The sequence below is a fragment of the Chinchilla lanigera genome, unplaced genomic scaffold (genome assembly GCF_000276665.1).
Source record: "Chinchilla lanigera isolate Chin_1 unplaced genomic scaffold, ChiLan1.0 scaffold00137, whole genome shotgun sequence".
Taxonomy (NCBI): Eukaryota; Metazoa; Chordata; class Mammalia; order Rodentia; family Chinchillidae; genus Chinchilla; species Chinchilla lanigera.
The window spans coordinates 1,579,678-1,597,990 of NW_004955538.1; the positions used below are offsets into that span (position 1 = coordinate 1,579,678).

General features: G+C 62.3%; 2 protein-coding genes across 18 annotated transcripts in view; one reads left to right on the plus strand and one right to left on the minus strand.

The window, feature by feature from the left end:
* Positions 1-11,147, plus strand: part of Wdr20 (WD repeat domain 20) — a 70,489-nt gene extending 59,342 nt beyond the window's left edge. For 3 of the 10 annotated variants that reach the window (XM_005410738.2, XM_013507829.1, XM_013507831.1), the window contains 2 exons: positions 1,968-3,227; positions 6,876-11,147. In XM_005410738.2, the coding sequence (XP_005410795.2) occupies positions 1,968-3,227; positions 6,876-7,076 (1,461 nt within the window). In that variant the 3' untranslated portion in view covers positions 7,077-11,147. Of the gene's footprint in view, positions 1-1,967; positions 3,875-6,875 lie in introns of those variants that run through there. The other 7 variants (XM_013507830.1, XM_005410739.2, XM_005410743.2 and 4 more) reach the window with 3 other exon arrangements.
* Positions 9,313-18,313, minus strand: part of Mok (MOK protein kinase) — a gene marked incomplete in the record, with an annotated part of 32,863 nt that continues 23,862 nt past the window's right edge. For 3 of the 8 annotated variants that reach the window (XM_013507835.1, XM_013507832.1, XM_013507837.1), the window contains 8 exon segments: positions 9,313-10,599; positions 10,688-10,854; positions 12,433-12,483; positions 14,323-14,384; positions 14,464-14,610; positions 15,525-15,627; positions 16,078-16,251; positions 17,318-17,419. In XM_013507835.1, the coding sequence (XP_013363289.1) occupies positions 10,827-10,854; positions 12,433-12,483; positions 14,323-14,384; positions 14,464-14,610; positions 15,525-15,627; positions 16,078-16,251; positions 17,318-17,419 (667 nt within the window). 8 annotated transcript variants of the gene reach the window in all.

The following is an 18,313-nucleotide window of genomic DNA, read 5'->3' on the forward strand; positions in this document are numbered from 1 at the left end:
GGGCTGCGTGCTTGCTGAGGGTACTATGATCGCGTGCAGGGCTGCGTGCTTGCCGACGTGCTGCCGGCTGCCTCGGGCCTGGGCGTCCAGGCTCTGGCACCGCGGATCTGTCCTCCTTGCCCAAGAGCACAGGAGCTGCCAGGGAAGTGGGTGCGGCGGGCCGGTGCAGAACCCTAGAAGAGGGTTCAGGGGTCAGGCTCTGTGGCCTGCAGTCAGTCACGCTGCAGTCCCCGGGGTCGGCGTGGGACAGGAGAGCCCGACCGGACGGCCCGGTGGGTGCTGCCGTCGCCGCTGCAGGCGCTGTCCGTGGGGCGCCCTGGGCTGCCCCTACACCGAGAAGTAGGCGCTCGCACCGACAGTCACGACAGTGATGCTTACTTTACCGGACTCACTCTCCACACCTCCTGGTTACAGAGCAACATCGTTTTTACTGGATAGATTTTGTTTTTTAGTTCTAATGGGATGTGTTCTATGCCTTTTTTAAAGGTCCAAAATGAAATTTACTCCTAGCCATACTGTTAAGGGTTTTTATGTCCTTAAAATTTTCCACACACATGATACATAGGGTAAAAGGGAAGGGATGCTAGAAAGCTTGGGTTTGTGTTGGGTTCTGGAGCGAGGTCAGGTCAGGAATCGAGAGCTCCCGTACCAGGGCAAGGGCCCAGCTACTGTCAGCCACCCGAGAGGCCTGGGGGTGGTCGGGGCTCTGAGACACGGCCGTGTGGCCGAGGCGTGACTGTAGGCCTGGAGTGCACGCGGGGCAGCCCAGCACCGGGGGCGCTCCTGCAGGGACAGGGCCGTCCGTGGCCCTGCATGATACCGGTCTGGCCCTGGCTGTGGAGGCCTAGCAGGAGCCCTGCCAGATGGCGCCACGTTCCCAGATGGTTGGTGCCTTTCCTAGGCAGGTCAGTGGGAACAGAGGGAAGAAGCAGGGGTGGCGGTGTTGGCTCCAGCCCCAAGAGCAGTGCCTGGGAAGGTACGGAGCCCAGAGTGCCATTCCGTGGCAGTGAGCAGTGGCCGCTGCCCGGCCCCTGGAGCCTGAGCCCCCACACCTCTGTGCGCCCTGCCTGGGCTCTGCGTTGCCCGCCTGCCTTCTGAGGGTTCCTGCTCACGCGCGGAGCACGTGTGGCTTTTCCCTCCTGTGAAGTCAAGTTCCCTCCCTTCTGTAAAGCAGCCTGCGTAGCAAATGCATGGTCTCAGCTGGGCAGGAGCTGCATGTCCTTGGCAGCGTCCCCATCCGTGTCCCGGGGCCGTTCGGGTGAGGTGGTAGCAGGTACACCGGGGCTGCCCACTCCAAGCAGGGTGCCGAGCGTTGGCGCAGGAGTTCCCGGGCGGAGACTTGGGGATCTCCAGGTGATTCCTGGCGAGGGGACTGCGAGAGCAGGCAGCGCAGAGGAGTCAGCCTGGGGGAGGCCGCTGTGCCCAGAACCGGCCCCGCAGAGAATGAGGTGCTGCTCGCTCTGCCCTCCCACAGGCTGGCCTGCAGGCAGCAGCTAGGGCAGGGCCAGAAGTGAGGCGAGCGGGAGTGGAGTTGGTCAGCCGCCCAGGCTGGGAGGGAACATGTGTGGAGGCGCACGGGGCCGAGCATACGAGTGGCGACGCCTCGGCAAACCCTTCAGGCCTGTGTGCCGCCCCCAGCAGCCAGAGCAGGGACTGGCCCTGCAGTGACCGCGCAGAGCTGCCGGCCTCGAGGGCCTGGGTGCTCCTCCGTGGAAAAGCCCCAGGCTGCCCCTTGCCAGGGCACGCAGCGCCCCGCATGCTGCTTGGTGTGGAGTAGGAGGCCCTCGGGGACAGCTGGCGGCCCGGCTCCCAGCGCAGTTCTAGAGCGTAGTTCTCAGGGCCAAAAGCTGTCTGCCGGCCAGGCCACCCAGACAGCGTGCTGCCCGAGAGGCGGACAGGCGTTCTTGTGGGCAGAGTAGAGCGTGCACTGCTCCCTTGTGATAACCTCTTCTCCTTTGTCTTCACAGAGACTAATAGACAAGGCACGCGTAACCTGTGTCAAATGGGTGCCCGGCTCGGAAAGCCTTTTCCTAGTAGCCCATTCGAGTGGGAACATGTACTTGTATAATGTGGAGCACACTTGTGGCACCACAGCCCCCCACTACCAGCTCCTGAAGCAGGGAGAGAGCTTTGCCGTGCACACTTGCAAGAGCAAATCCACGAGGAACCCTCTCCTTAAGTGGACGGTGGGCGAGGGGGCCCTCAACGAGTTTGCTTTCTCCCCAGATGGCAAGTTCTTGGCGTGCGTGAGCCAGGACGGGTTTCTGCGGGTGTTCAACTTCGACTCCGTGGAGCTTCACGGTACGATGAAAAGCTACTTTGGGGGCTTGCTGTGTGTGTGCTGGAGCCCAGACGGCAAGTACATTGTGACAGGTGGAGAGGACGACTTGGTGACAGTCTGGTCCTTCGTCGACTGCCGAGTAATCGCGAGAGGCCACGGGCACAAGTCCTGGGTCAGTGTGGTGGCCTTCGATCCCTATACCACCAGCGTAGAAGAGAGCGACCCCATGGAGTTCAGCGGCAGTGACGAGGACTTCCAGGACCTGCTTCATTTCGGCAGAGACCGCGCCAACAGTGCGCAGTCGCGGCTGTCCAAGCGGAACTCCACCGACAGCCGCCCCGTCAGCGTGACCTACCGCTTCGGCTCGGTGGGCCAGGACACGCAGCTGTGCCTGTGGGACCTCACGGAGGACATCCTCTTCCCCCACCAGCCGCTCTCGAGGGCAAGGACACACACCAATGTCATGAATGCCACAAGTCCTCCCGCAGGGAGCAACGGGAACAGCGTCACGACGCCCGGGAACTCCGTGCCGCCGCCCCTGCCTCGGTCCAACAGCCTCCCCCACTCGGCTGTCTCGAACGCCGGCAGCAAGAGCAGCGTCATGGACGGGGCCGTCGCGTCCGGGGTCAGCAAGTTCGCGACCCTCTCACTGCACGACCGGAAGGAGAGGCACCACGAGAAAGACCACAAGCGGAACCACAGCATGGGGCACATTTCCAGCAAGAGCAGTGACAAACTGAATCTAGTTACAAAAACCAAAACGGACCCCGCCAAAACTCTGGGAACACCCTTGTGCCCTCGGATGGAAGATGTTCCCTTGTTAGAGCCGCTGATCTGTAAAAAGATAGCACACGAGAGACTGACTGTGTTAATTTTTCTTGAAGACTGTATAGTCACTGCTTGTCAGGAGGGATTTATTTGCACATGGGGAAGGCCTGGTAAAGTGGTAAGTTTTAACCCTTAATGCTGCACCAGATCTAGAACTTGAATAGGTAGTGATTTTTTTTCTCGCGGGAGGGGCGGGGTGTACAATGAATGTGAATGACACTTCTTATTCTTAATGTAAATCTAAATGCATCAGAGCCATAATTTTGGATACTGCATGCCATGTAATTCCGAATCATTTGATAATTCACCTTAGAGCATTTAAAAACTATATAATCAAACTAATTGCCAGCCGAGTCAGTCACCCTCCTGGGAGCCCGTAGAGCCCGAGGTAGCGTCCTGTGTCCGATCCTGCAGTTTGGGGAATCATGACCGTGGGGAACAATGACTTAACGCGCTAAACTTAAAATCGATGCTTTAACTGGAATATTTTTCTTAACTACTCGCCTAGAATATTGTACACCTGATCAGAGTGTATGTTCAGTACAGAAGGCCATTGTCATTTATAGTCCAATTTTTTATCTTAATCATAAAATGTTTAGGAATCTATGAAATTTAACTTTAGGAACAAAGCGTTGAGCAGGGTTGATGATATTATTTTTACATTGTTCTGGCAATCCACAGAAAGAGAAGAGCCTTAATTTTTAAAACCCATTTTAGTCATTTTATGACAATTAAAATTGTTTAATAAACATCTTTTTCCAAAGACGCAGTTTGCAGAACTTTGATTGAGACTCTGTCCCTGAACCCCGCGTGACTCAGAGCCGGCGGGGACAGCTGCGCCCAGGGGCCTGTGTGAGACCCGCTTGTCCACGCGCGTGGCTGACGTCCTCCTCCCAGCGGGGAAGGAGGTCCCCTTGTTCTGTAGTTTTTTGTCTCTGCTTTTGGGCCAGCAGGGCGGGCGCAGTGTGCCCAGGCTCCCGGGCGTCTGGTGGCCTCGGCCCGGGGCACAGGCCAGGGCCCCTCTGCTCTCCCGTGGGCGGCAGCGGCGAGGCGGTGGCCCTTGGGACCCCAGAGGCCTGGCGCGCGAGACCCCCGTGCAGGCGCCGCCGCCGCCCGGCCGCACTGCGTCTGCGGCGCTCAGGGCTGGCTGTCTTCCTCGTGGTGCTCCTCGAAGGCCAGTTCTGGCAGACGCGACGGGTCTTTGAGGGCTGTTTTGTGTCCAGATGAGAGTAGCTTGTTGACTCCATGAGCGTGGAGGGCTGCGTTCTGCTCCGCACGGCTCTGCGATGACGCGCTGTGGCCGTGGTCTCCGAGGCCGGCTGGCGTCGGGGCTGGGGTGCGGGGAGAGCTGGCGGCTCTGTGCGTCTCCAGGTGGTGCGTGAGCCGCGGCCCTCCTGGGAGCCACGCAGGGCCGGTCCCGTGCTGCGCCAGCCTTGCGCCCCAGCCCACGTCCCACCCTGCCCCTTAGTGCAGGTGGCTTCTGTCCCGGGTGACAGCCCTGGCGGTGCCACCGGTGAGCTGGGTGGCATGGCTTCTCCCCTCGTCCTGTGTTCACGTCCTCTACCTTGAAATGCAGCCCCTGTCCCTAGGGGAGCAAGGGGAGCCGAGGGAGGTGGCGGAGACGCCGTCCCGGGGCCGGTGCAGCTCTGGAGACAGATTGGGCGCCGGGTGGGGATGAGACCCTTGTGCAGCCTCCCGTAACTGTAGCTGCAGAAACCCGTCGGGTGCTCTGCGGCGCTGCGTGTGCAGTTTCAGCATCCAGGACTTGCGTCGGGCCCCGGCGGCAGCCAGGCCCAGGCAAGCAGTGTCTCTGGGGCATCCCCGTGCTGACGTGTCGCGCCTGGTGGGGAGCCACGGTCCCTTCCCACGTCCTTGTCATGGCGCCTGCAGCTGACTGTCCGGGTAAGGGGTTTCCTGGGGTTGGGAGGGCAGGGCAGTGTCGCACCCGCACAGCCTTGGGTTTGGGGCCTGGCATGGTCTGTCCTCTGGGCTCTGCTATCAATGCGGTGCTCGTCACGTCGGCCCAGAACCCGAGGGTCACCTGGGAGAGCTTCCTGCCCCTGGCCCCGGGGCCCCATGCGCCTGCCCTCTCCCGCCCTTTCTTTGACAGCACTGCAGGTGGGAGGACAGAGCACCACGGGTGGCTGGAGAGGAGCGCGCCAGCCTGGGAGGGCGGGCGGTGGTGCGGCCGGCCAGGTGTGCGCCGTGCTGCTGCCCGGAGCGCTGAGGGAAGGGTCCTTTGCCACCCGGCCCTGGCTTCCTCACTGCAGTTCTCCAGGTCTTCTGCCTTGAGTGCTACCACGAGCAGGGTTAGCCATCCTGAGCCAGCTCCGCAGCTGCACGCAGCTCTGGGCAAGGCACAGCTGTTAGGGCTCCAGCTGTGTCACGTGTGTCCCAAGCGCTCCTCCCACTGCTGCCTGCCCAGCTTCTTGCTCCCAGGGCAAGTGCACGGAGCGACCTTCTCTGCCCTTCTGACTTGGGCTGGGAAGCCCTGTCCCTTCAGCACGCAGGCAGCGGGCCGGAAGTGCACAGCTGGCCCGCAGCTTCCAAACTGACTCCACCAACAGTGACAGCCTGAGGACAGCTGCCCTGGGGCCCAGCCCCGAAGGGCGGGGAGACGAAGCAGCCAGCCTGAAGAGTCTTGTCCCAAAGGTGCCCAGGAATGCTGCAGGGCCAGGGTCTCTGCAGCTTCGCACGCAGTACACCCGGCCCTGGGCGGGAGTCAGCAACACCTGGGTCCCCGCTGGCAACCCAGCGGCCGTCTCTCCTCAAGTCCCCACACCCTGGGGTGCGTCCACCGGGGTCCGACCACCACCCCTCCGTTGTTTTGAGACAGTCTTATCAGGTTGCCCAGACTGTCCTCAAAATTGGGATCCTCCTGCCGCAGACTGCGAAGCAGCTGGGGTTATATGTGTGTGCCACCATGCCAGCTTGCATCTAGAAAGAAATTCTGAAGTAGTAAACGTGTGCCTAGATCAGGGAGACTGCACCTGTGTGCCAGGGCCCCCTCACCGCCTGCCCGGAGACGCTTCCTCCCAGCAAGCGGGCTCAGGGCGTGTGGAGGGCAGCCAAGGCGGGGGCCAGAGGTCCGGGAAGCTCTGTCTCAGGCTGTGCGCCCGGCTGGCCGTGCTGTGGGTGCGGGCGTGGCTGAATCAGGTGCACAAGGGTCCCCCGGGGGCGGGCGCAGCTGTTGGGGTGGCCTTCCTCAGCCTAGAAGATCACCAGGAGATGCCGGTCGCGATCACGAAGGGGACGGTGGTCATCTCCGTCCTGGAGCTCTGTGGAGCTCACCACAGGCCATTGGGACAGTGCTTTGCCTAGGTTAGCAAGGTGCTCGTCACAGTGCCCAGTACTGGGGGAGGGAAGACCCCAGCGTGGCAGAGCAGAGGTCCTGGCTCGCATGGCACAGCCCTGTGTCCTGCTGTCACCTCCGGGACGTGCCTCCCTCGCTGCACCTGCTACTCGCATGTCACCCTAAGGACAGCTAACCTCCTGCATTGTGCACGTGCACACCCGAGGTCGCTGACTGTTGGGTGTGCGGTCGGCGTAAAGCTTTGTGCATAATCATCTTCAGCAAAAGAAATGAATGTGTATTTCACATTTTCTCCTAATTTCTTGACAACCTGAGGAAGTGTCAAACAGAGCCTTCCTAACGTAAATACCAGTAAGTTAAGCTTGTAATGGTTGGAAGAACTAGTGGAGCTTAAATACCAGCATTGTTACTCCACCAGCATAAGAAAACCACGTGTTTCCCTGCTGTCCTTAGCTGTCCCTTGTCACTGTCACAGCGGAGACTCGTGTGGCACCCCAGCGTCCCTGTGCCCTCCGTGTACTGCCGTTAAATGGACCTGTGTGGACGCACTGGAGGTGTAGACCATCTCCGGGCACCAAGGAGGAAAAACGAGTGCCGCAAGGTAAGGGCCGTTTCTGCGCAGGGAACGAGCAGCCGCAGGGCCGCCGCCTCTGACCATCAGGGGCTCGTGGCGGGAGACGCGAGCGCTGGTTCCAGCCGGGGAGGGCGGGCTCGCTCGGCTGAGCGGGGAGGCTGCTGCGTGCTGACTGCGACGCCCAGCCTGCAGGGGCTCGGCCCTCGTGGCGCAGGTGTCCGCGAGCGCTGCTCTCGGCACAGCCGGCCCACCGCAGAGGTGACGCAGCCCTGAGCCCCCACCGGCTGTCAGTCCCCGCTGTGCCCTGCCTGCTGCCCCTCCGCTGTCCTCCACGTGCACCGTCCACGGCCCGCAGGGTCAGGCAGCGCACGGGGCGCTTCCCCAGCACTGGAAGTGTAAGCCCTGAAGACAGCCGCAGGGCACATCCTTGTTTTTTGTACCCCGAGCTGTCCCTTGGGGCGTGGCACCTACGGGAGAGAGTGGTGGGCACCACCTCCGAGGGCTTCCAGGGCCTCTGCAGTAGCCGCTCCTTCGAGGTGGCAGCCGCAGCAGCCCCTCCTTCCTGTCCCAGAGCGGGCAGCCGCTGGGCAGATGCTTTCTCCACGGGCAGCCTTAGCCAGCGCGCTTTTCCCAGATGGCTCGAGTGTGGCTCTTCCTCGGCAGAGACCGGGTTCGGGCCTCTCACTGGGCAGGCCCCGACTCCCGAGTGTGACCCGGCTCCCTGGGGTCGGGGCTGCAGTGTGCACCTGGCCATGAAGGGCGGCTCCTCGGGTCGAGCGGGGTGGGCGCCGCCTGCTGGTGTTGCTCTTCGCCCAGGGTCTGCTTGTCACAGCCGCTGGCTTCTCTGGGATGAGTGGCACAGCGTGCGCCGGGCCGAGCCGGGCGAGGGCTCGAGCTGAGACCTCAGTGACACGCTCCCAGCGGCCGCTGCCCTCCCTCCCGCCCAGGGAAGCGCCGGGTCCGTCTGTAGCACCAGGGCAGGAGGCACGTCTGCCCACAGCTGTCCCCTCAGACATCTGCGGAGCTCAGGCTGCGCGGCTGGGTGGGGAAGCCGCCGGGACCTGGAGACAGGAGGCTGGTGCATCCTCGGGGGCCCCGGGCCCGTCCTGCTGCCGTGTTCCTGCGCCCGCTGGGTCCCCAGGGTGGGGGCGGGGACACAGTCCTGCACTGTGGATTGTTCTTAAACCAGAATGCTGCGCTTCCCGCCCGTTCCAGGGACAGCCTCGCTCCTGTTGCTCAGCGCTGGAAAGCCCGGCCCCGCCCGGGGAGCTGGCGCGGAGTCACTCGGCCGGAGTGCGGTCCCCCACGGGGAAGACAGCCACTGCCATTACAGCCCAGGGCTGTCCCCATCCCGACAGGTGTCCCCGGGCGGACAGCAGGCCACTGGATGCCCCAGGGAAACCTGCCTGCCTGGTGCCCCGAAAGCCCTTTGTGGCCAGCTGCCCGGAGCCGGGGCACAGATGGGCATCGGGACACAGGTGCCCAGGCCACTGGCAACAGGAGCAGATCTGCCCCATCATGTCGGTGAAGAGGACAGCCGTGTCCCTGCTGCTCCTCGCCACCTGAGACGGGGCAAGGCCACCATCACAGGGTGACCGCAGGGGCGCAGCTCGGGGCAGAGCACTTGCTTGCTGGCGCTGGCAACCCAGGGCCTGAGCACCAAGGGAAGGGAGCGAAAGGGGACTCTGGAGGGCATTTTCCCAGCGCCTCCACCCTTCACAGTAGCAAAGCCGTTCCATCTCCAAGGCCTGAGCGCGGGCCGAGGTCAGCGTTCGTGACCGTAACCGGGCCGCGTGGTCCTCAGCAAGCCCCGCCCGTCACACCGGTGACCAGCCTGGGGCCCCTCGGGGTGTCCAGGGATCGTGTGGTCCTTGTCCTGGCCACACAGCCCCTCGCTCAGTGCAGGCCCTGCCCGCCCCGCCCCTGCCTCGGCCTTGGGCCTCTGGCAGCACTTGGGGCTCCCCGTGAGGCCAGGGAGCTAAGGGTGTGTTTGCCCCAATTTCCTGAATATGGACTGCGGGAGGCTGCGCGGGTGAGCAGACAGGACGGGCCTTCGGCTGGGCCAGCAGAGAGGAAGAACCAGGCCTTCGCTGGGCCTGCAGCCTTCGGCCAGGTGACTCCACTGACAGCAGGACCCAGAGCCTGGTACCCGGGTCAGTGTGGTGGTGCTGACCCCTCCCTCCTACAAGGCAGGGGTCATGCTCGGAGGGCCGGAGGGGCCGGAAGGTGGCCACAAGCCACCTAGACGACATCAGAACCCAGCTGCACAGCAGACCTCAAGGCTGGTTACAGAAAAGACCACCCGCCTTACACAGGTTACGCGCCAGAGTAATTCAAGATATATTCAGCTAGGTGTTTTTGTTTTTTCTGGTGCTGGGAATTGAACTCAGGACCTTGCCCTTGCCAGGCAGGTGCGGTACCACTGAGCTATATCCCCGGCCCCTCAACTAAGTGAAAAACTAAAGTAATTTCCTCCTGTTTTTTAAGTTGGTGACGGTGCCACCAGGAACCTGCAGACTTCTTGGCTGGTGTCACCTTCCCACGGTGGCCGACCCAGCTCCTGAGGCGCCTCGAGGCATGCGGAGTTGCTGGGATCCCGAGGCTCTGGCCCAGTCTGCGTCCGTTCGTCCAGCCATGCGTGGGCAGGGCAGAATCAGAGCAGGCACTGTTGCCTTGGGGAGCTGACGGACTCCTGTAGATGCGGAGGGGACAGCTGCTTCCCAGCTCTCCAGAGAGGCTGAGGCGAGGCAGAGGGCACTGCAGTGGTCACCCTGAGTGCAGGCCTGCGGTGTCCGCCTGGAGCTGCGGCAGCGCTCGGGGCCGCAGTCTGTGTCTGGGGCTGGACGTCTGCAGTGCTGCCCACAGCTGTCCTGAGACAGTGTGACTGGCGCCGCTCGGGCCGAAGGACTCAGGCCGCCCATGTTGCGCTTGTGGTCCAGCTACGCACCCACCCGAAGCCCCCACAGCAGCGGCGCCGTCCTGACCCGGTCCCTTTGTGCGCCTGCTGGAGGCCACTGGCACTGGGGCTTCCCCTCCCACAGGAAACCAAGAGCCGCTGGCAAGAAATGCTTCTCTGGAAGTGCCACTAGACAGGGCGACAGTGCCCAGGGCGGTGGTCGGGGAGGTTGTAGGCAGAGCTGGGGGCGCTCTGACCTCCCAGGGAAGTCCCAAGGAACCCAGGCTCCTCGGCCCCACGGCCCTGCGCCTTGACAGAGGTGAGGCCCACAGGCGGCCCCACGCGGCAGTAAGGCCCAGGCCGGGGGTGGACAGACAGGAGGACGCTGGAAACCCCCGCCGCAGCCTGGGACTGGCGTCCTGCCCCGGTGTTGCTGGATTAATGGAAACTGCTTTGTTTGCAGGGCGTATTGTCATCCCCCAGCCAGGACAGTTCTCCGGGCGGCACTGTAGTGTAGCGACCCCGCTGCGGCTCAGACACCTCCTGGGCGCGCCTGGACTGCAGGAGCGACGGCAACGGAGCCAGGAGCTGCGCGGAGCCGGCGGGCGGCCGGCCGGCCGGGCAGTGTGCATGGGCCGGGCCGGGCACCAGGCTGGGTGCCGCTCGCCCGGAGATGCTGCTTCCGTTTCTAACTTGGTCTCTTGAGGCTGCAGTGAAAAATAAGAAACGGAGAGTTCTTGCATTTTACTCTAAAATTCAGTGTACCGAGGTCGCATATATAATACACACACGTACACACAGTGAGAGAGAAAATGTTCCGGGCACAGGAAGTCCTCAGCTGCTGCAACATCCTGCACTGCTCCGACACTGATGCTTTTGTATCTCGGCGGTCAGCGACGCCGGGGACGCACTCGCAAGAGCGTTGCTTTCTGACTCAGATATGTAATTCAGGAAGACAGATGCTGCAATTTTAAAAAAGTATTTGCACTTAAAATAGTTTAATGCTGATAGCGAAAGACTTTAAATATGGACAGAGAGAACCCTGAACCTCACAGGCAGGGCATGAAGAGCCCTTTTTATGTTAGCATTTATTTTAATACAATTATTGTTTCCAATGCAATCAACTGTGTATTACATGTATAAAAAAATGTACTAATGCAGTTGGGGAAACAGATACTTCCCCAGTAATTTTTACTATATAAGAGTGGTATTTCTAATTCACAGAAACATTAATATTAAAACTACCTTGAACACACTAGTCGTCCTATCTTTTGTTAACTCGGCTTAATTGTGGGTGTCACTCTTGCGTGGTGTGGAGTTGTTACCGCTGAGATCATGGCTCACGTGGGAGCACACAGGTGCTCGCCCCTCCACACCCTCCCCAGCCTGTGGCCCGGGGACAGTGTCGTGGGCGCAGGGCCCGTGTTCAGCATGCCGGTGTGTGACAGCCCGGCCCACCCTCTGTGTGGGCCAGCCCCGGCACACTGCGTGGTTTCAGAGCTGAGTGTGAAAGGTGCCGTGTACACAACACTGTGACGTCAGGGCAGGACCACAAGTTCAAGGCCAACCTGAGCAACTTACTGATTTAATGAGACCCAGTCCCAAAAAATAAAGAAAAGCCTGGGAATGTAGCTCAGTGCGAAGGTCCTAGGTTCAATCCCTGGTGCTGTCCCAAAAAAAGGCACACAGCTGGCTCCTTGGAGTTCAGGCCTTGCTTGGTGAGACTGACCCAGTGGGGGCGAACCCACAGCACGTGTGCTGCAGCCATTTATTTCATTGAGGGCTCTAAGAGGTTCTTCCCCACTGGGCCACAGGACGACAGCATTAAGGTGGGGGCTGAAGGAGTCCCAGGCTTTTACATGTGCCAAAGCAGATGTCAAGGAGCACAGGCCTTGACTTGGTTTATCTTCGGTTCCTCTTGGTTCTTAAACTACCCTGCCCCAAGCCCAGGGTGACACCACTCGGAAACTGCTACTGCCTGTGTGGCCTGTCAGAGGGCACTTACATGATGCTGCAGAATCCTAAGATTTGCTGCGTTTTTATGTTTCCTGGTTTTAAGACTGGGTCTGGCTGTGTTGGCCAGGTTAGTCTCAAGCTCATGGGTCCAAGCGATCCTCCTGCCTCAGCTTACTGAGTACCTGGGACTATAGGCATGCCTCACCCTGACTGGTGAAGACTTGCTGTATTTTAAATGAAACAATCAGAATTTGTAAGTCATACACTTCCAGAATAACCTGACAAGTACTAACATACTTTAGGTAGTACGGTGTTTCTGTCACCTTGGGCAAAGCAGTGGTTACACAGAAAACCATGTGTGGGTCTGAAATACCTGGGCAGAGGTTGGCAGGAAGTGCCCTGTGACCCTCCAGTTATCTCCTGCCTCCGTGTTAAAGCACAGTTCCACCAGTTGCGTCCACAGCTGTCACTGGCCCAGCAGCGGGGGCCCAGGACAAGAGGCCTTGGCCAGGCGGCACTGGGATGGCCTCGGGCAGTCCACGCCAACTCACGACTCGTGAGGAAGAGCTGGGGTCTCGGCTCACCTGGGGGGGCTCGGGGTCCACTGCTCTGCCCTCTGCAGTGTGCTGTCCACGCTGCGGGGAGGGAAGAACTGGCTCAGTGCTGGGATCTGGGCCCACAGCACGCTGGGAGGCGTGGGGGCGAGGCTGTGACGTCCGCTCAGCCCAGCCACCCCTACCGTGCCTGCTGCGTGCAGCGTGGCCCGGCTGGGGCCACGGGGGATCCGGGCATCCCACTCGCTCAGCTCTGGGACTGGCACTGGCACTGGGACAGAGCAACACCAGGCCGGGCCCCCACTGCCCTGTGTCCTGCCGCTGCCCGCCGCCGGCCCTGGCGGAGCGGCTGGTGGGGGTCCGGTGCTCAGCAGTCACGGATACTGCTGGCGGAGGCCGTCCCGGAGCTCGGCAGGGGCAGCTCCGTCTCGGGACCTGTCCTCGGCAGGGACGGCGAGGGGGCAGCCGGCTGCGTTTGCCTCCAGCGAGGGCCAGCTGAGTGCCAGTGGTGGCGGAAGCCGAGGTGGCCACAGCCTCGGCCCCCGCTGTGGGGAGGGACGGCGCTGGGGACCGGAGGGGGCGGCGAGCTGGGCAGCAGCACCTGCACACCCCGTGCGCTCCCACCGCGGCAGAGCCTTCGGACGTCCTCGCACGTGTACGCACTGCACGCGCAGCGTTTCCAGGACACACACCCTTGGCCCACACAGCTCCCTGCCGACCCGAAGACCCCAGCCGCCTCAGGCCGCCTCTCCTCTGGCTTTACCGCGGGACTCGGGTCCTGGCCTCCCCGCCAGGGCCTGCCGCAGCTCTCCGGTGAGCTTACAGGAAGCGGGTCCGGCCCCTCCACCCAGCGCGGGGCTGGCGTGTGAGCCTCCTTCTGGTCTGAATCTGCTGGGCCCGGGCCCCCGGCGGCCACAGTCACTCCCCCCGCACCCCCTGCTCGCCAGCGTCCACTCCCACCCCCGACAGGCGGCCTGGACGGGGCCCCAGAGTGAGTGGAAGGAAGGCAGGGCTGCAGGTGTCCTCAGAGGCGACAGCAATGGACACCAGCCTGGGAAGTCAGCGTTTGCTCTCCAACCCTGTCCACTTGGGAAGGGGTAAAAGGGAACTCAATTCTCAGTGGCCTCCCAGCAACAAGGAGATTTGCAGAGGCTGGGGGTGTGGCTCCCCATGCACCCGCACGGCCTAGGTTTGACCTTCAGCACCCCCCAAAAAAGCGGGAGCTCAACAGGGTCTCCAGCCCGCCGTCTCCCACAGCCCTCCCCGCGCGTCCTACAGGGTCTGAGGTGCTGCTTCCCGCGAGCCTGCAGCAAGCAAGGCCTGGAGGCCGCCTGTCTGGGGACACCACACACTGGGCCACCTCCAAGTGGGGCTCACAGGTGCTCTCGGCCCCTCCCAGCGCCGCCCATGGGGACAGGGAGACCCAGGACAGCCGTGTCCCAGCCTGAACGTGTGTTCACGCGGCAGAAGGCAGGGCCCCGACTGCTCACCGAGCCGGGGTCAGGGAGTGGGGCCCTGGGACAGGTTCACGGCGGACGCGCAGCGTGCAGTCTTGTAACGCACTTGTTCTTTAATAGGGATCAGGGTCTCCACCCGTGTCACCCGGTGCCACACGAAAGGCTCAAGTCGAGCGCCACTGTGATCCATCAGCCTGGACCACTCACGTGCGACAGGCTTCTCGGTTTATCTGATTTAATTCATAAAAACTGGCAAACATCCCCTGCCCCAGGTCCTCCTGCTGCGGGAATGACGCGAGACCCGGAGTGCAGCCTTTACAAATGCACCGGGCGGAGGGAGAGGGGGCCCGAGGGGCGGTGGCCCACAGTGCCCGGCGCCCTCTCGAGGCCTCACACAGGGGGGCTGGGCGCGGGCACCAGCAGGACCCAGGCCGCCGCAGGCCTGCCGTGCGCTGCTCAGTACCTCGCGCCCTTCTGGTCAATCGCAGGCAGGCGACACTGCGGCTTGGTGTCCTGCGTGTCCACCTGCAGGAGGGAGTCACAGGTGGAGGTGTGGGCGGCCGCAGCCCTGCCCTGCAGGGCGAGCGGGGACACCACACCCTACCTTCTTGCAGGCGCCCCCGAACTTCAGGGTGCGCAGCGTGGGGCTGGAGTGCGACGGCAGCGAGGTCACCGCTGACAGCTGCAGCCGCGGCAGCTCCGGCAGCTCCGTGGGGCGGGCTGCGCCCTTCCGCCTCCGGGGCGCCTTCTTCTAACAGAATGGGCTCAGGGTCCCTTTGCGCTCTCCCCACAGGTCCGCGCTGCTCTGCGCCGAGGTCCCCCAAGCCCATCCCTGCTGCTCTGGTACCAGGCTGACGACAGCCCTGACATCTTAGGTTTTGTGGCCCATGGAAAGTTTGTGAGCTGGAACTGTACCACTTGCCCTGGCGGCTCTCCACTCGGGCACAGCTGCACCAGGGACACCCGCAGCCCTCTAGGCTGTTCCACGGGGCTGGGAGGGGACAGGCGCCCCAGGGAGGGGCCGAGCCTGGTGTCTGAGGAGGACCCTGGGCAGAGGGAACCGCAGGACATTCTGGGGCGACCAGGGCAGGAGGGGCGGGTGGTGCAGGAGGGGACAAGCAGATGGCAGGGTGCCACGAGGCAAGCGCTGGACACGGTGGGGGGGGCTGCAGCCCACGTGCCCCTCGGGGACGAAGAGACAAGAGCGCTGGAGGGACGCCACCACGGGGGCTCAGGGCCGCCCCAGCAGCAGCGCACACGAGGCCACTGCCAAGCGAATGCCTCACTTCTGAACCAGCAGGTGACAAAACGACACCGCCAGGGTCAGCTCACGGCGGGGGAGGCAGGGCTGCGCGAGGGCGCGCGGCCCCTGCTCAAGTCGTCCAAGGGCACTACCAGGGGCATGTGCAAAGGACCTGGGCACAGGACAGACACCTGCACGTGACCTCCGCCCGGCCACAGGGACTTGTGGCAGGCTCCCCTCCCTGGGCCAACCACATGGGATGCTGGTCGTGGATCCACAGCGCCCAGGGCTCTAACCTGGGGTGGGGACAGTAGGTGGCGCAGTGCTCGGGCCTCAGAGGACAGCCGTGACAGCCCGCTGTGCCACCACCCTCCCCCACGGAGTCCCCAGACACAGGCCTCCTGCTCACTGGTCATGCCTACCTGCTGGCTGCACGCTGGGACCCGCCACTTGTGGCCGAGTGGCTTCAGGTACTCCGGGAAGGTCATGTGGCTTCGGCTGGCCTGGGCCTGCCTCTCAGCTGCCCTGCGAGGACAACACGGTGGCTGCCCCACCACGGCCCCTGGGCCACTGAAGAGAACCTGCCTCTGGGTGAGCAGCTGCCGCACTTCTTCCCACAGGCGACCAGGACCCAGCGTAGAGTCGCACGGCCTGCAGCACCTCCAGGACCAAGCACCACCACGACAGAGGGTAGAATCGCAGGGCCTCAGGCACAGGCCTCTGACACTCGTGTTTGGTGCCAGGGGCACCAGTAGCTCGTACCATGCCCACAGGATGCACCACACACCCAGGCCTCGGAAGCCACACCCACCGCAGCCCTGGCATACCCCCACGCGCCCCTGCCCCCGCGCCACGTAGCCCTGCTCACTGCTGTCGGGAGGGCGCACCGCCACGGTAAGGGCAGGGCCAGTGCTCCAGGCCCAGCCCACAGCCCCACCTGCCCACAGGCCCACACAGCACAGCAGGGGGCCTTACCTCTGCTCCTCAAAGTAGGGGTGCTGCAGGGCCTGGTGGGCAGCAATGCGCTCGTCCGGGTCATACGACACCATAGCGTGCAGGAGGGAGAGGCACTTCGGGGATAAATTGGCTGTCAGGAGAGGAATTCCTGATCCCTTTTTAAAAGGAAAATCAAAACTCATACCTCTCGACCTGCATTGAAAACCCAACAGGAAATGATCATCCGGAGCTGTCACCGTCACCATCCCGCCTCTGAGGGCCCCATGCCCGGGTGAGGCCCTGCCCGTGTGAGCATGATGCCAAGAGCAAGCCCAGGGCGGGCGATGGCGGCGGGGGGTGCCGTTGGGAGGCCAGCGCCCCCAGCTTGCTGCTCACTTGTGCCATGAGCCTAAGACTGCGCTACAAAAACTGCCTCCTTAAAAGGACTGTGGCCAGGGGCAGTGGCGCTCGCCAGTAATCCCAACTACTCAGCAGGCTGAGGCGGGAGGATTACAAGTTCGAGCCCACCCTGGGCAACTTAGCAATTTGGTGAGACCCTGTCTCAAAATAAAATTTAAAAAATGAGGAGGGTGTATGTGGAGTCTCTTATGTTATAAATGCAAGAGAACCACCTCTCCTATAAAAGATTAATATTACCTTCTCATTTGAGAATAAAGCTGAAGAAAAGGAAAAACAACCAAAAAACCCAAGTCCAGAACGGCTGTGATCTGCATCTTCTGGGATCCTGAGACTGCTGGGGGTTTCCCTCGGCCTGCGGAACCCCTCACCTCTGAGTAAAGCAAAACCAGGGTCTACTGAGACATCGACACTCGCCCTAAGCCACGGCCTGTGCCCGGGAGCACCGCCTACCCAAGCACTTCAAGTCCTGTGTGCAATTCTGGGCCCAAAACCCAATTCCCAGGTCCCCAGAGAGATGCCGAGGACCTTCTGTGGTGCTCAGGGAAGAGTGCAGCCCTGCTCTCCTCAAAGACAGGCTTTGGCAGGCATGGCAGTGTACACCTCCAATCCCAGTGCTCTGGAGGCTGAGGCAGGAGGATCCTAAATTCAAGCCCAGGCCAGGCAACTTAGCTACTGGGTGAGACCTTGCCTCAAAATGAAATAAAAAAGGGCTGGGGGTGCAGTTCAGTGCAAAGTCCTGGACTCAACCACACAGGCTGGCTCGGGGCCTGCACAGCCCCTTCGAGGCAGCAGTGAGCCGCTGAGGCCCCCAAGACAGCTCGCCCCCTACCAGGTCTGCCCTCAGGGTCCCAGTGCTTACTGCTTGAACTTGGTCAGGGTCTTCGGAGCAGGTGTGCCAATGACGTCGTGGATTTTTGAGATCTGGTCCAGTTCGCTTGCTCCAGGGAAGAGGGGCTGCAGGCTGGGGGGACAGGGGCAGGCGCCAGCAAGGCCTTCGGGCTTCTCCTAGCTGGCTCCTTCCCCTGCAGCCACCCCGGAGCCCCGCCCCACCCGAGTGCCCTCTGTCCCTGCAGGGATATGCGACGGTGACCACACCCGGTGACTGAGCTGTGTGACCAAGTGCAGGCAGTCAGGTCAGGTCTCGAGGACAGACGTGTGAGAGGTTTTAGACTTGGCTTGGATAAGGAAACGCAGCATGCGCTGTGTCACCAGGCTGAGCTGAAACGCTCTGCTGTGGCCCGGCTGGCACTGAGCCGGCCACAGCCTCCCACAGTGGCAGGAGGGAGAGGACAGCTCGGGCGGACGGCCGAGACCGAGGCGGCCGCGCGGCCCTCGTGCCGAGGTCCCCAGCACCCTTCCTGGCCCACTCCAGGGCTTCGGCGAGTGAACCAGGACTGTCCGCTGATCCCTGGGGCTTCAGCGACGTCCCTCTTGGCTTTACACAGTGACAAGTTATTCACCAAAAGCCGTGAGCCCTAGCATGCACTGGCCGTCTCTGTGGAGCGGCCAGTTGGGCAGCGAGACCGGGTAGCCCTAGGTCCTTGCCTGGGGGCCACGGGGCTGGGCCCACTGCCCGAGGCGCCTTGTCCTCAGCCTGGTGGGCAGAGCCTCTCACAGGCTCCCACGCAGGCCCCATGGAGGTGGCCGGACGCTGCCTCTCCGTTTGGGACCAGTCTGTCCATCTGTCCCTCTCATCACCAAGCCCAACGAGGGATCCACCCAGCATCAGGACCTGCTGGTGCCGGCTCCACGGGCAAAGCAAGCCAGGAAGATGCACAGAACAGTTCACCTGCTGGTTTAAAAACTAGAAGGAGGCGGAATGCCCCGAGCCCGGGGTGCTGAGGCACAGGTGTGG